The 13,237-nt window shown below is 40.1% G+C and overlaps 1 protein-coding gene across 2 annotated transcripts in view; it reads left to right on the top strand.

The window, feature by feature from the left end:
* WARS2 (tryptophanyl tRNA synthetase 2, mitochondrial) overlaps nucleotides 1-13,237 on the top strand; it is a 95,099-nt gene that overhangs the window by 50,091 nt on the left and 31,771 nt on the right. Inside the window, exon 2 of one of the 2 annotated variants that reach the window (XM_015076185.3) lies at nucleotides 109-366. The exons of the other annotated variant lie outside the window; for it this stretch is intronic. Coding sequence (XP_014931671.2) covers nucleotides 109-366 — 258 coding nt within the window. The remainder of the gene's footprint in view (nucleotides 1-108; nucleotides 367-13,237) is intronic. 2 annotated transcript variants of the gene reach the window in all.

Here is a 13,237-nt window from a genome sequence, read left to right as displayed (position 1 = left end):
TGTCAGATTGCAGTTGTAAAAAATAGAACGAGTCATAGCTATGGTAACACAGGCATAGGCTCCATGGATTCTGCCTCGAAAGCAAATGTCTCTCTTCCTCTGTTCCAGAAAGAAGCCGTAAAGCGAGTGTTCTCTGGCATTCAGCCTACAGGAATCCCCCACCTCGGCAATTACCTGGGAGCCATTGAGACCTGGGTGAGATTGCAGGAGGAGCATGGCTCAGTGCTGTACAGCATTGTTGACCTACATTCCATCACTGTCCCCCAAGACCCGGCTGTCCTTCGGCAGAGCATCTTGGACATGACCGCTGTTCTTCTCGCCTGTGGCATAAACCCAGAGAAAAGCATCCTTTTCCAGCAATCTCAGGTCAGCTTCTCAGATGAGAACCAAGAAAACCTGTACTTTCAAATTATTTGAGGAAAAATGTGAATGGTTTATGTAGCTCCTATTAATGATTCTTTTTAAATTGCTGAAGTGACTTCATCAGATGCAAAGATTTCATTGTATTTATTTTTATTTTATTTTATTTTATTTTTTAATCTTGATTTATTTTGGAGATGGAGAGACAGAGCACGAGTGGGGATGGGGCAGAGAGAGAGGGAGACACAGAATCCGAAGCAGGCTCCAGGCTCTGTGCTGTCAGCACAGAGTCCGACGCAGGGCTCGAACTCACGAGCCGTGAGATCACAAACTGAGCCGAAGTCGGATGCCCAACAACTGAGCCACCCAGGCACCCCTATTTTTATTTTTGATTTGAGAGAGAGAGAGCGTGAGCAGGGGAGAGGGGCAGAGAGAGAGAGAGGGAGGGAGGGATAGAGAGAGAGAAAGAGAGAGAGAGAGAGAGAGAGAGAGAGAATCTTAAGCAGGCTCTGCTCTAAGGGCATAGCCTGACACGGGGCTCAATCCCATGATCCTGGGATCATACCCTGAGCCCAAATCAAGAGTCAGAGGTTCAACCAACTGAGCCACCCAGGTGCCCCGAATGATTTAATTTTAATGTTTACCCTGCATTCATACCTTTAAATGTCATCATGAGGCAATAGTGTTTTTCACCTTTTCCTCCATTATACTTTACTTGCTTCGTATAACAAAATGTTGCATCTCATTAGTACTTGTAACTCTGGAATTGTTTTTCTATCCTGGGTTGAATTCAAACTGATGAATTCATACTGTTGACTAATCTCCTGGTGATCAAGGATAGAATTTAGCAACCAGTGGTTTTGCATAATTCCATTTTGCTTTACTGGGTATTGCATTTGGAAGGCCTATTGGATAATTCCCATTGTTCATTCTTTGTATAATAGCTTTTGAGAAGATTTGAGAGAACTGGCTGGGAAATTGGAAGACCATGTCCATTCTCTTGAGTCCAAGCCAAGAAAGGCTTCAGAACAAAGCCAAAATATTTGACTCATATCGTCACTATGGATGAATCAGTTTACTCTTGGACAGGCAGATAGCCTGGACCAGAGACAGGGCACTTAAGAGACTCCCTAGCAAAGAAGATGAAAAATTTAACTGGATCATGCCCTCATTACATATCCACTTTAACATTATGACAAAGCCCCAGCCCAAGAACAGTGTGTTAGACATGTTTTGGCACATGTTAACATGTATACATGTATGGTATATATATGTGTGTATGATGTGTTGTACATGTGGATATCTCCTTCCTTGATCATAAACTTCAGACAATCATCATTTTTTTTTAAAGAGAGAGAGACAGAGTGAGAGAGATATATCAGCAGGGAAGGGCAGAGGGAGAGGGAGAGGGAATCTTAAGCAGGCTCCATGCTCAACATGGAGAGCAGTGCTGGACTCTATCTCATGACTGTGAGATCATGACCTGAGCCAAAATCAAGAGTTGGACGCTGAACCAACTGAGCCACTCAGGAGCCCCTGACAATCATCATTTTTATGTACATTTTATCACCCGCAAAACTTAGTATAAAAATTCACAGTGACCATTTTAAAAATATGTAATAGGGGCGCCTGGGTGGCTCAGTCGGTTAAGTGTCTGACTTCGGCTTATGTCATGATCTCGTGGTCTGTGAGTTCGAGCCCCACGTCGGGCTCTGTGCTGACAGCTCAGAGACTGGAGCCTGCTCCAGATTCTGTGCCTCCCTCTCTCTCTGACCCTCCGCTGCTCATGCTGTGTCTCTCTCTGTCTCAAAAATAAATAAAAACACTTAAAAAAATTAAAAATAAATAAAAATGAATAAATAATATGTAATAAATGAATATCTTCAAAAAATAAATAGATTTATCAGCTTAAAATGTGTTTCCAGCTTGGAGATAATGTGATAAAATCATAGCATCTAATCATTAAAATATCCATAAAGGCAACTTGTCTCAATTTCATTCCTCACAGTTGGCCTTTAGTCACACATAACTTTTCAAAGTCAATCTTGGACTGATCTAATTGTTATAAGAATATAAATGTACTTGCTTATGTTGAGCATATACCTGCCTCCCTATAATTCCCATCCACTCATTTGACTTACGCTCTCTAAAAATGCAGAATAAATCAACTCTGTCTTCCACATGGCTGCTTTTCAAGTACTCAGAGACCTTTATTATGCAATCTCTTTACCCTACAGATCCTTACCCCATAGGTCTTAACCTTCTTCACGCTAGGGGTCCCATCTCGGGAACAGTCTGTCTCTCTGAAAGGAACGTGCCTGTCCTATATCACGAAACAATGTTTATTCAAACTCTTCACATCTGTCTCCAACATTATACTGCTGACCATCATTAGAGCCACTTTTTAAGTTACTTGATACACCTTAAGTTCATCTAAGCTATTTTTTTTCATCTAAGCTATTTTTGATAAACGCTCCCTTTTGATCCTTATGTGACACTGTTTCTAAAAATGGTATTCCCAGTACCTACTTCCATACTTCTGGAAGGGGAAAATGTCTATGTCTCCACAAAGTAACCACTTGCCAGACTGCCTTGTTAAGTGATGTTTAAAATTAAAGGCTCATTTACAACCACATCCAATGCTTGCACTTTGAGCTCATACCCCCAGGAATGATCACATTATAATTTTTTTTCCTTCTTTTTAAAGGATGTTTGGCAGTGATATCTGTAAGCATCTAAAATTTGTGATAATTAAGGTCTCTTCTTCAACATGATACTTTGTTGTTCAAAGTAGCAATAGAAAGAGCAGCCCACAGTATGGGAGACTTTGTGAGAACTCCCCCATAAGTGAGGGATAATGAAAGTCACCTTCCTTGTGATTCTTGTACGGCATGTGATACGCTCACTGGTTCCAATAGTGGTGGTGGGTCTATGTCAGAGACTGCAGGTCATGGTGTTGGCTGTTTCCTCAGTGGCCTCGATGCAGCCTCACAGTGCCTCGAAGCTCCCCTTCTCCCATCCCTGACTGCAGCTCCCTCCGGGGAATTTGGGTAGCCTGCCAGTAAAATGTGAGGGAAGTACTCATCAGCCCATAGTCCACAGTTCATCCCACAAAGACAATATGAGAAGACTTCCTCAGGTGTCTTTCTAACCTCAAGACATGTTTGGTCTGGGCCATTTCCTTCTTTAACTCAGACAACCCACCTTAGTACAACTGAGTGGATGGACTGGATGTTTTATCAGGTTTTCTTTCCTTGTTTAAATATTTAATAAAGAAAAATTTCAATATGTATAGAAGAGTAGCCTTTTGTGATTTGTCTCATCAAGGTGGTTTTTTGTGGTTGTTGAAGTATTTTAAAGCAGATAACACATATCATGGCATCGCAGCCCCTGCATATTTCAGTGTCCCTGTCTGTAAACTGAGAATATTTTCTTCCATAGCCACAATACTGTCATCACACCCAACAAAGCTAATGATAATTCCATATGATCATCTACTACGCAGTCCGTATTCAAATTACGCTGAGTCTCCGAAAATGTCTTTTATATTTGGCTTGTTTGAATAATGGTCCACACGTTACATTTTTTTTGTATCTTTTGATTTGTTGTTCAAATTTTATTTTATCTCTCATAGAGTTAATCCTCCACTTAAAAAGAATTAAAACCTTAGGTTTTTTTAGACTCCCACTTTTTTTCATGACTTTGATATGTTGATCAGCCTTTCCTTTATTTGCTATATAATTAGCTCTTTTGAGCACGAAAATAAGCCTTATTTTTTGTTGTTGCTTTTTCTTTGCTCTAATGTGTATTAGCTCATGTTTAGTGGCTATCCACCATGATTCGCAAAGTTGCTCATCGCCGTTTTTCATGGTTGGAATAGACCTATGCTTGTCTGGTGCCTGTAGAATGCCCGGACGTCAGTTCCCTCAGAATGGCCATAAAGCTTCTAGTTGTTCATGGAGGATGATGGGAAGTTCTTCCTCATGCTTTATCTTGAAAGTATGAAGGCATGTATTGGATTTGCTTCTTAGAACCATTCTCAAATAGAAGTATAATCAAACAAGCTAGTCTCCCTGAAACAGTTATTATTCTAGACATGTAGCCCCATATTTGCAGTGTTCTATTAAGTGAAAGAATCCTCATGGTGTTCATGTTTTATGTCTTACCATACAAAAATCAGTAATTAATAACTGTCTTTATCAATCTGTGGAGTCTCCAATAGATGGAGACTGAAAAGAAAATGCTCATAGCATTTAGGAAAAAAATTGGAAGTCATGTTTATTAGAAAACTAATTTTTTTAAAATTTTTTAACGTTTTTTTTAATTTTATTTTTGGGACAGAGAGAGACAGAGCATGAACGGGGGAGGGGCAGAGAGAGGGAGACAGAGAATCGGAAGCAGGCTCCAGGCTCTGAGCCATCAGCCCAGAGCCTGATGCGGGGCTCGAACTCACGGACCGCGAGATCGTGACCTGAGCTGAAGTCGGACGCTTCACCGACTGCGCCACCCAGGCGCCCCAAAAACTAATATTTTTAAATATATAAGATTGGAAAAGCCTTTTCATGTGTATGATATCTCTTTTAATCCTCAAAAGAGCACATGAGTCAGGGATTACTGTTCTTTCACAGGTTTCATATTAGGGCATGAAAATGTTCAGTAAATTATAAAATGTCCTCAGAATCATCTCTGAGAGGTACCTGATACCTAGTAACAAATGTAGCTTCTTAATTTGACCTGTCATACAGGTGGCAAATCCAGGACTCTTTTTTTCCTCCTAAGGCACCACTTTTGGAAGGTATTCTCATGGGAGAGAACCTTATTCTGCCCCCCCACCATGCCTTTGCCTCAGTAGCTGGCGTCTGGGGGACAGCGGAGAGCCAGGGCTGACCTCGAGGTCCTCACTGTTTCTTGCTTGGACAGTTATATCACCCTTCCACTCCTGCCTCAGGCCCTCATATCAGCCATCCTTCCCCCACATTGCAGCCACGGTCATCTTTCTACTCCAGCTACCTCAGCACCTCTCTCCTATCCTCAGCTTAAAAATCTAAACTCAAGGGGCACCTGGGTGGCTCAGGTGGTTAAGCGTCCGACTTTGGCTCAGGTCATGATCTCACGGTTTGTGGGTTCAAGCCCTGCATCTGGCTGTGTGCCGATAGCCTGGAGGCTGCTTCAGATTCTGTGTCTCCCTCTCTGTCTGCCCCTCCCCCACTCACAAGTGTCTGTCTCTCAAAAATAAACATTAAAAAAGAATTTTTTTTTTAATCTAAACTCAATTTCTAGAAAGCCCTTCAAGAATGAGGCCCCTGATATGTATTTATAAAATATACCTACATACGGGGCGCCTGGGTGGCTCAAGTCGGTTAAGTGTCCGACTTCGGCTCAGGTCATGATCTCACGGTTTGTGAGTTCGAGCCCCGCGTCGGACTCCGTGCTGACAGCTTGGAGCCTGGAGCCTGCTTCTGTTCTGTGTCTCCTTCTCTCTCTGTCCCTCCCCAACCTGTGCTCTGTCTCTCTATGTCTCTCAAAAAATAAATAAATGTAAAAAAATTAAAAAAAATATATACCTACATATTTTGTACTTATATATTATAAAATATTTTTACATATTTTTATACATTATATTTATTATAAAATAATCTATATAATTTATATACATAAGGGGATATTATTCAGCCATAAAAAGGAATGAAATCTTGCCACTTGCAACTACATGGATAGACCTCGAGCATATAATGCTAACCAAAATAAGTCACTGAAAGACGTACCGTATGATTTCACTCATGTGGAATTTAAGAAACAAAACAAAGGAGCAAAGTCAAAAAAAAAAAGAGAGAGAGGCAAACCAAGAAACAGACTCTTAACTATAGAGAAGCTAGTAGTTACCAGATGGGAGGGGATGGAGGGATGGGTGTAGTAGGTGGTGTGCAGTAAGGAGTAAGTACCCTTGCGATGAGCACCGGGTGATGTATGTTAAGTGATAAATCACCATATTGTACACGTGAAACTAACATTACACTATATGTTAACTATACCAGAACTAAAATTAAAAACGTAATTAAAAAAAAAAAAGAACAAGGCCCCTAAGAACATCCGTCCGGTGTTTCCACTCTACCACTTTTCATTCATCAGGTTGTTTTTGTTCAGATGATCTGATTAGCTTTAAAGCAAGAGTTGGGGGAGGTTCTGGTTTTATTTTGAGAAAATTTGATAAATCAGTTCTTAACTTTCAAAGCAGATAACTTAGAGGTCAGTTGTCTATTTAACAAGGGTTTTTGTTAGGTCCTTTCTTTGGGAGTTTTATAATGCATTCAAGCATTTAATTGATCATGAAACATGTAACCAAGAGGGTAGGGATTTAGAAAACAATTGTACTTCAAGCCAATGCCAGCTAAAATTAGATATACCTTCATTACTCTCCCCATACACTGTTATTTACAAATAAAATTAACAATTTTGGGGGCACCTGAGTGGCTCAGTCGGTTGAGTGACTGATTCTTGGTTCCGGCTCAGGTCATGATCTCACAGCTCGTGAGATCGAGCCCCACATCAGCCTCTGTACTGACAGCACATAGCCTGCTTGGGATTCTCTCTCTCCCTCTCTTTCTCTGCGCCTCCCCCACTCATGCATGTGCTCTCTCTCTCTCTCCTATACTAAATAAACTTTTTAAAAAAAGAATTTTTGAAATTGCGAACTAGAGAAAAATTTTTAATTATATAGCGCCCTCTTTTCGTGTATTATCCATTGTGTTAAGCAAAGTACTTGAAGCTAAATCCAAGACTCGTTCCCCAGGTGCTATTGTTGTACATGGGAGTAAGTTCTAGCAATCATTTGAAGTAGGGAAGGAATTTAGCTGTGCTATAATGCTTATTTTACCAATAATTTTCATTTCCAATCCTCTGCATTCTTTCTCAGCAGTCTGACTGAAACAATTTAGACTTATTGAAGATTTTTCTCATTATTTTCTTTTTCTTTCTCTCCCAGTGGCCTCTAGTCATGGTGCTTCCCCTAAAATATGTTTGCCATATGTGGGGAATTTTACAGAGCCTCTCTTCTGAAAGGTGTGTGTGTGTGTGTGTGTGTGTGTGTGTGTGTGTGTGAGAGAGAGAGAGAGAGAGAGAGAGAGAGAGAGAGAGAGAGGGAGAGAGACTGAGAAGGAGAGAGAGCAAGCAAGCCCACTTGTGTGTGTGTTTGGCAGAAGTTTCCATCCCAATGCCAAAATCAATGGTCTTTTATTTCCAGCAGGCCTCAGTGCACATCCAGTCTGATTCCCACAGCTGTCTCTGAGGTGCACCTCTCCACATCTTTAGTTGTTACTTTCCTTGCGAACTAATCACCCTGCGGATGGAAGATAAAAGCTGGAGTTCATAGCTTTAGGTGCTGGCTTTCTGCCAGAGCCAGGAGAAAAGGACAGTTTTGGCCAGCAGACAGTATGTTACAGAGAGCTCCAGCACTGTCCAGGGAAGAGTTGAGGGAGAAGAGTGGAATCTACAGCTTTGGAATGTGGCTTCAGTCTCTAATTAGAGTTATGTTTTGTTTTCCAGGAAACTAAAATAATAATAGTAATAATAATAATAATAATAATAATAATAATAATAAAGGATAGTAAATAGTAACTAAGCTCTCACATGTATCCTGGCTCACGTACACAAACAAAAGGTGTACCTGACCCACTGTCCCTCATCTCAGAGGTGTGAGACCCCCCAACACTTAAACTTGAACAGACAGTCTCATGTTTTCACTTACCCAGGAATTTTGGAAGCCTATTTGACAATACATATTTATAGTTGTTGAACTCTCAAAGTTGTTAGGCTACCAACAACAGGTGCAACATACAACTCAGAAAGAAAGTAGCGGCCCCTGGCTGGCTCAGTCGGTAAAGCACGTGACCCTCGATCTCGGGGTTGTGAGTTCGAGCCCCACGTTGGGTGTGGAGATCACTTAAAAAATATATAAGTTTTTTAAAAAAGAAAGAAAGCAAACAAACATCCGTAAAGATTAATGGACTTGAGAAATCAATTTATAAAATTGCCATTACCTCCAAAGTTTCTAGGGAGAGACAAAGGATCTGAATGGCTCATGGTATAAATAATAGAGAGAAGTTAGGAAGATTACACAACCAAACTCCCCAAGTATTTCTTTCTCTAAGAAGTTTCCACTGGTACCACTTGCTCGCCTGGATTGATACTCCCTGTGACGTCATGAGCAAGCTACGGTAGTTTTGCTGCCTCCATCCTGGACCACAGGATTAAGTCGTATCATAATGATACTTTCAGGAAGAGTTCTATTTTACTATCATAGCAATAGTGGAAAAAGTACAGGTTTTACAGCCAGCTGTAGTTCGCCTGAATCGCACTGTGACCTCTTTTTGTTGTCACATGCTGGGCAAGTTCTCTGAACCCCTGTTTTAATGTCTAGAAGAGGGATATTTAAATAATAGGATATATCATACCTGGTAAGTGTTAACTTTCTTTCTTGCCCTACCCCACTACACACAATACTGCTCCCACTGAGGCTTCTTGATACCGTGAAGATTTAAGGGTGGAGTGGAATTGGAAAGTGCAGCTCAAATGAATGATAGTACCTATCTTCATACTCAGTAATCAAATATTTTCTGAAAAGTTTATTGTTGAAGGTTTTGGGGGAGCTTCTTAAATAGTTCAGGGTGCCTGCGTGGCTCAGTCAGGTAAGCGTCCGACTTCAGCTCAGATCGTGGTCTCACGGTTGGTGAATTCGAGCCCCACATTGGACTCTCTGCTCTCAGCACAGAGCCTGCTTCAGATCCTCTGTCTCCGCTCTCCCTCTGCCCCTCCCCTGCTCAAGTTCTCTCTCTCAAAAATAAACAAGCATTAAAAAAAAAAAGTTCAGATATTCAAAAAAGCAGGAAGATGAATGGTTGCTTTTTGCAATGCTAACCTTTGGGCATACTTACTTATTAATGCTTTTTGTTTTTTAAGAAATAAGGTATTAGGAGTATAGTAAAAACTTTCTATTTAGCTCCCTCTAATCCCATTCCACTTGCTGCCTCCCCAGAGGTAACCATTGTATTGAATTTGATATTCATCATTCCAATGTATGTGTTTATATTTTTATTGCATAGGCTTTAGCCGTAACAGTCCATATTATTAATTTTTCATGTTTTAAAACTTTATATAGGTGGTGGTATGCACATAGCTTCCTGCATCTCCAGTTTTGTGTGCAGCATTACTGGGCTGAGATTTGTTCATTTTGACTGCTCTCGATATTCCACTGTCTGGCTCTATCACAATTTATCCATTTCCCCAGTAAAGAATATTTAGATTTTTTTTCTCCAGTTTTTTGTTATTATAAACAATACTATAGCATGCTTGTATATGCCTTATGTGTACGCCTGAAAGAGTTTTCTAGGTATGCGTACCTAAAGTGGGATCATGACAGTGTGTGACATACATCATCAGCTTTACTGGATATAGCCAGATTGCTCTCCAAATTGGCATTCCAGTTTATATTCCTACCAATAGAAAAGGAAAAGAGAAATTACTCCCTGTCTACCATGTGAGCACGCAGTGGAAAGCAGCTGTCTGCACACCAGGAAGAGACCTCTCACCAGAACCTGACCCTGCTGGTACCCTGAGTTTGGACTTCCAGCCTCCAAAAATGTGAGACAATAAATTTCTGTTGTTTAAGCTACCCAGTGTGGGGTATCTTGTTATGACAGCCAAGCAGATTAATACAGAGCTACTTAGCCATTACCATAAGTGGAAGGCTTGTGCTTGGATAGGAAATTCAATATTGTTAACGTGTCAGTTCTCTCTAATTTGATCCATAGATTCGTTGCAATCCTAATTGAGATGTTGTAGACACTGAGAAATTGAATTTGAAATGTATATGGCAATACAGAGTACTTAGAATACCCAAAACAGTTTTGAAAGAGAAAACACAGTTGGAGGACTGATACCACCTTTCCTTAAGACTTACTCTAAAGCTACAATAATCAAGTGAGTATGGTCTTGAGATAAGAATAGACTAATAGATCAATGCAAAGGAATAGGGAATCCAGAAGTATACCCACATCCAGAAGCCAAATGTTTTCAACAAAAGTGTCAAACCATTTCAGTGGGAGAAAGATAGTCTTTTCAGCAAATGGTTTTAGGTGTCCAACTGGATATCCATATGGGGAGAGGGGAATGAACCTTGGCTCTTATCTTACACCATTCACAACACATCGACCTAAAACTACCATAGACCTCAATGTACATGTGAAAACTATAAAACTTCCAGAGGAAATCATGGGGGGAATCTTCCAGACCTTGAGGGTAGTCAAAGCCTTCTTAGAAAGTACAAGAAAAGCATTTAACTTAAAAGAAAATGTTAATACTTGTTTGAGTTCCTGAAAAGATAAAGCTTCTATTTTTTTTTTTTTTAATTTTTATTTTAGAGAGTGTGTGAGCAGGGGAGAGGGCCAGAGGGAGAGAGAGAATCCCAAGCAGGCTCCATGCTCAGCACGGAGCCTGATGGGCTTGATGCAGGGCTGAATCCCCTGACCCTGGGATCATGACCTGAGCCGAAATCAAGAGTCAGATGCTCAACCGACTGAGCCACCCAAGCGCCCCAAAGCTTCTATTTTTTGAAAGACACCATTAAGAAAATGAAAAGGTGAGCCATAAAGTAGGAGAAAATATTTTTAATACATGCATTTGACAAACTCTATGCCAAATATATACAGGACTCTTAGTAAGACAGCCTAATTTTGTAATTGGACACTATATATTGAACAGACATTTCACAAATGAAGAAGTAAGCACGTGAAAAGCTCAACATCATGGTTGTCAGAGAAATGTAAAATAAAACCACAGGGATATACCATTTCACCCACTTGGTTGACTAAAATTAAAAATACTGGCAATACTAAATTTCAGTAAGGTTATGAAGCAGATTGAACTCTCATACATTGCTAGCAAAAATATAAAATGGCAGTTTCTTACAAAATTAAACATGTTTACCCAATGACCCAGTAATTCCAGTCCTGGGTATTTTCCCAAGAGAAATGAAAACATTGCCTACAAAATGACTTGTACACAAATGTTCATAGTATTTTAGTTATAATAGCCCCCCCAAATCCTAAACACCCATCAACGAGTAAATAGATAAACAATTGTAGAATATTCAGTTAATGGAATACTATTCAACCATGAAAAGGAGTATATCACACTGTGGAGGACTCTCAGAAATATTATGTTGCTAGAGGCCAAGCACAGAAGAGTTCATATTATATAATTCCATTTACAGGCTTTTCTAGGATAGGCAGAACTAATCCATAATAACAGAAAACAGGTCAGTGGTTTCCAGGAGCAGGGGTGAGGGATTTGTTGCAAAGGGGTATGAGGGAACTTTTGGGGGACATTGAAATGTTCTTTGTCTTGATGGGTGTGGTGCTTACACATGTAAATTGGTCAAAACTCATTGGACTGAACAGCTAAAATAGGTACATCTTACTGTGTATAAATTATGCTCCACCAAAGTTGATATAATATAAAAAAAATTTTTTTGAAATAAGTAGACACTCTGGATGTTGTTATATAAATCAAAAGAAAAAAGAACCATGGAATTGTGTACGAACACTACAGGTATTTCAATGTAGCTGTTGTTCAGACATTTAAAATGGCGCAGACAAAACAGATATGGCATGAAAATGTCATCCAATCTTTGAGTCATCCATTCACAGTGAAGCCAAGAATCAACCTGCTCACAGATTTAGTAACTAAACAAATTATTTGATTTGTTGAGGTAGCGTGTTCCTTGTATGTCTTCAAATGGTACAGATTGTAAACCAGCCAGAAGCACTGTGAAACCAAGTGTTACAACTATTGGCATCCCTCCAGGGAAAGTGTGAGAGCAATGTGCTTATTAGGACAGTGTTTAGAATTAGATTGAAGGGATTTTTTTAAATTTTTTTTAACGCTTACTTATTTTTGAGAGAGACAGAGACTGAATGCGAGCTGGAGAGGGGCAGAGAAAGAGAGAGACACAGAATCCAAAGCAGGCTCCAGGCTCTGAGCTGTCAGCACAGAGCCTGACACAGGGTTTGAGCCCACAGCCATGAGATCACCACCTGAGCCGAGGTTGGATGCTTAACCAACTGAGCCACCCAGGCGCCCCTAGATTGATGGGATTTTAACTGCCAAGAATTTCGGGAAATTTTAGTCAAAAACTGAAAAGAGCTTAAAATAAGAATATGAAAACCATCTTATAATTTAAGATTTTCATTATTTTTGCTTTGAAATTGATGTGTTTCCTTGTCTAAACATTGTTTATCCAAATCAAAGCAAACAAAAACTATGTAGGGAGAGCCATCTTTTACAAATATATTTTCTCTCTTTTTTTTAAGACCTTATTATTAAGTAATCGCTACACCCAATGTGGGGCTCAAACTTACAACCCCAAGATCAAGAGTTGCACGCTCCACCGAATGAGCCAGCCAGGTGCCCCTACAAACATATTTTCTACTTCGTTACGTCACAGGATTACGAACACAACGAAGTGTTTGTGTTTTTAATGAAGTGCAACGTGACCCCTTACCTGGGCTTAGTCTGTTCTTACTTCTTATACTTCTTGACCTCTCTGATTCACTGATACATAGCCACTTCTTCCTTTTAGGATTTTCTCTTGACTCTAATGATAGGGCAGTAATGTATTTTTCTTCTACTCCTCTGATCATTTGTTTCATTTACTGACTCTCTTGAATCCGCAGTTCTGTTCTGAGATAAAAATCTCTCTCTGTATATTCTGCCCTCCTAAAATCTTACCTCCTTCTATAACTTTCAGCCATTTTCTCTCCCATCTTTGCTGCCAGCGCCTACCTTTCTTCTTAATTCTACACTTGCACGTCTAGCTACCTTC

The sequence above is a fragment of the Acinonyx jubatus genome, chromosome C1, assembly GCF_027475565.1.
Source record: "Acinonyx jubatus isolate Ajub_Pintada_27869175 chromosome C1, VMU_Ajub_asm_v1.0, whole genome shotgun sequence".
Taxonomy (NCBI): domain Eukaryota; kingdom Metazoa; phylum Chordata; class Mammalia; order Carnivora; family Felidae; genus Acinonyx; species Acinonyx jubatus.
The sequence above is the reverse complement of the archived record's forward strand: the minus strand, read 5'-3'. Positions and strand labels throughout refer to the sequence as shown.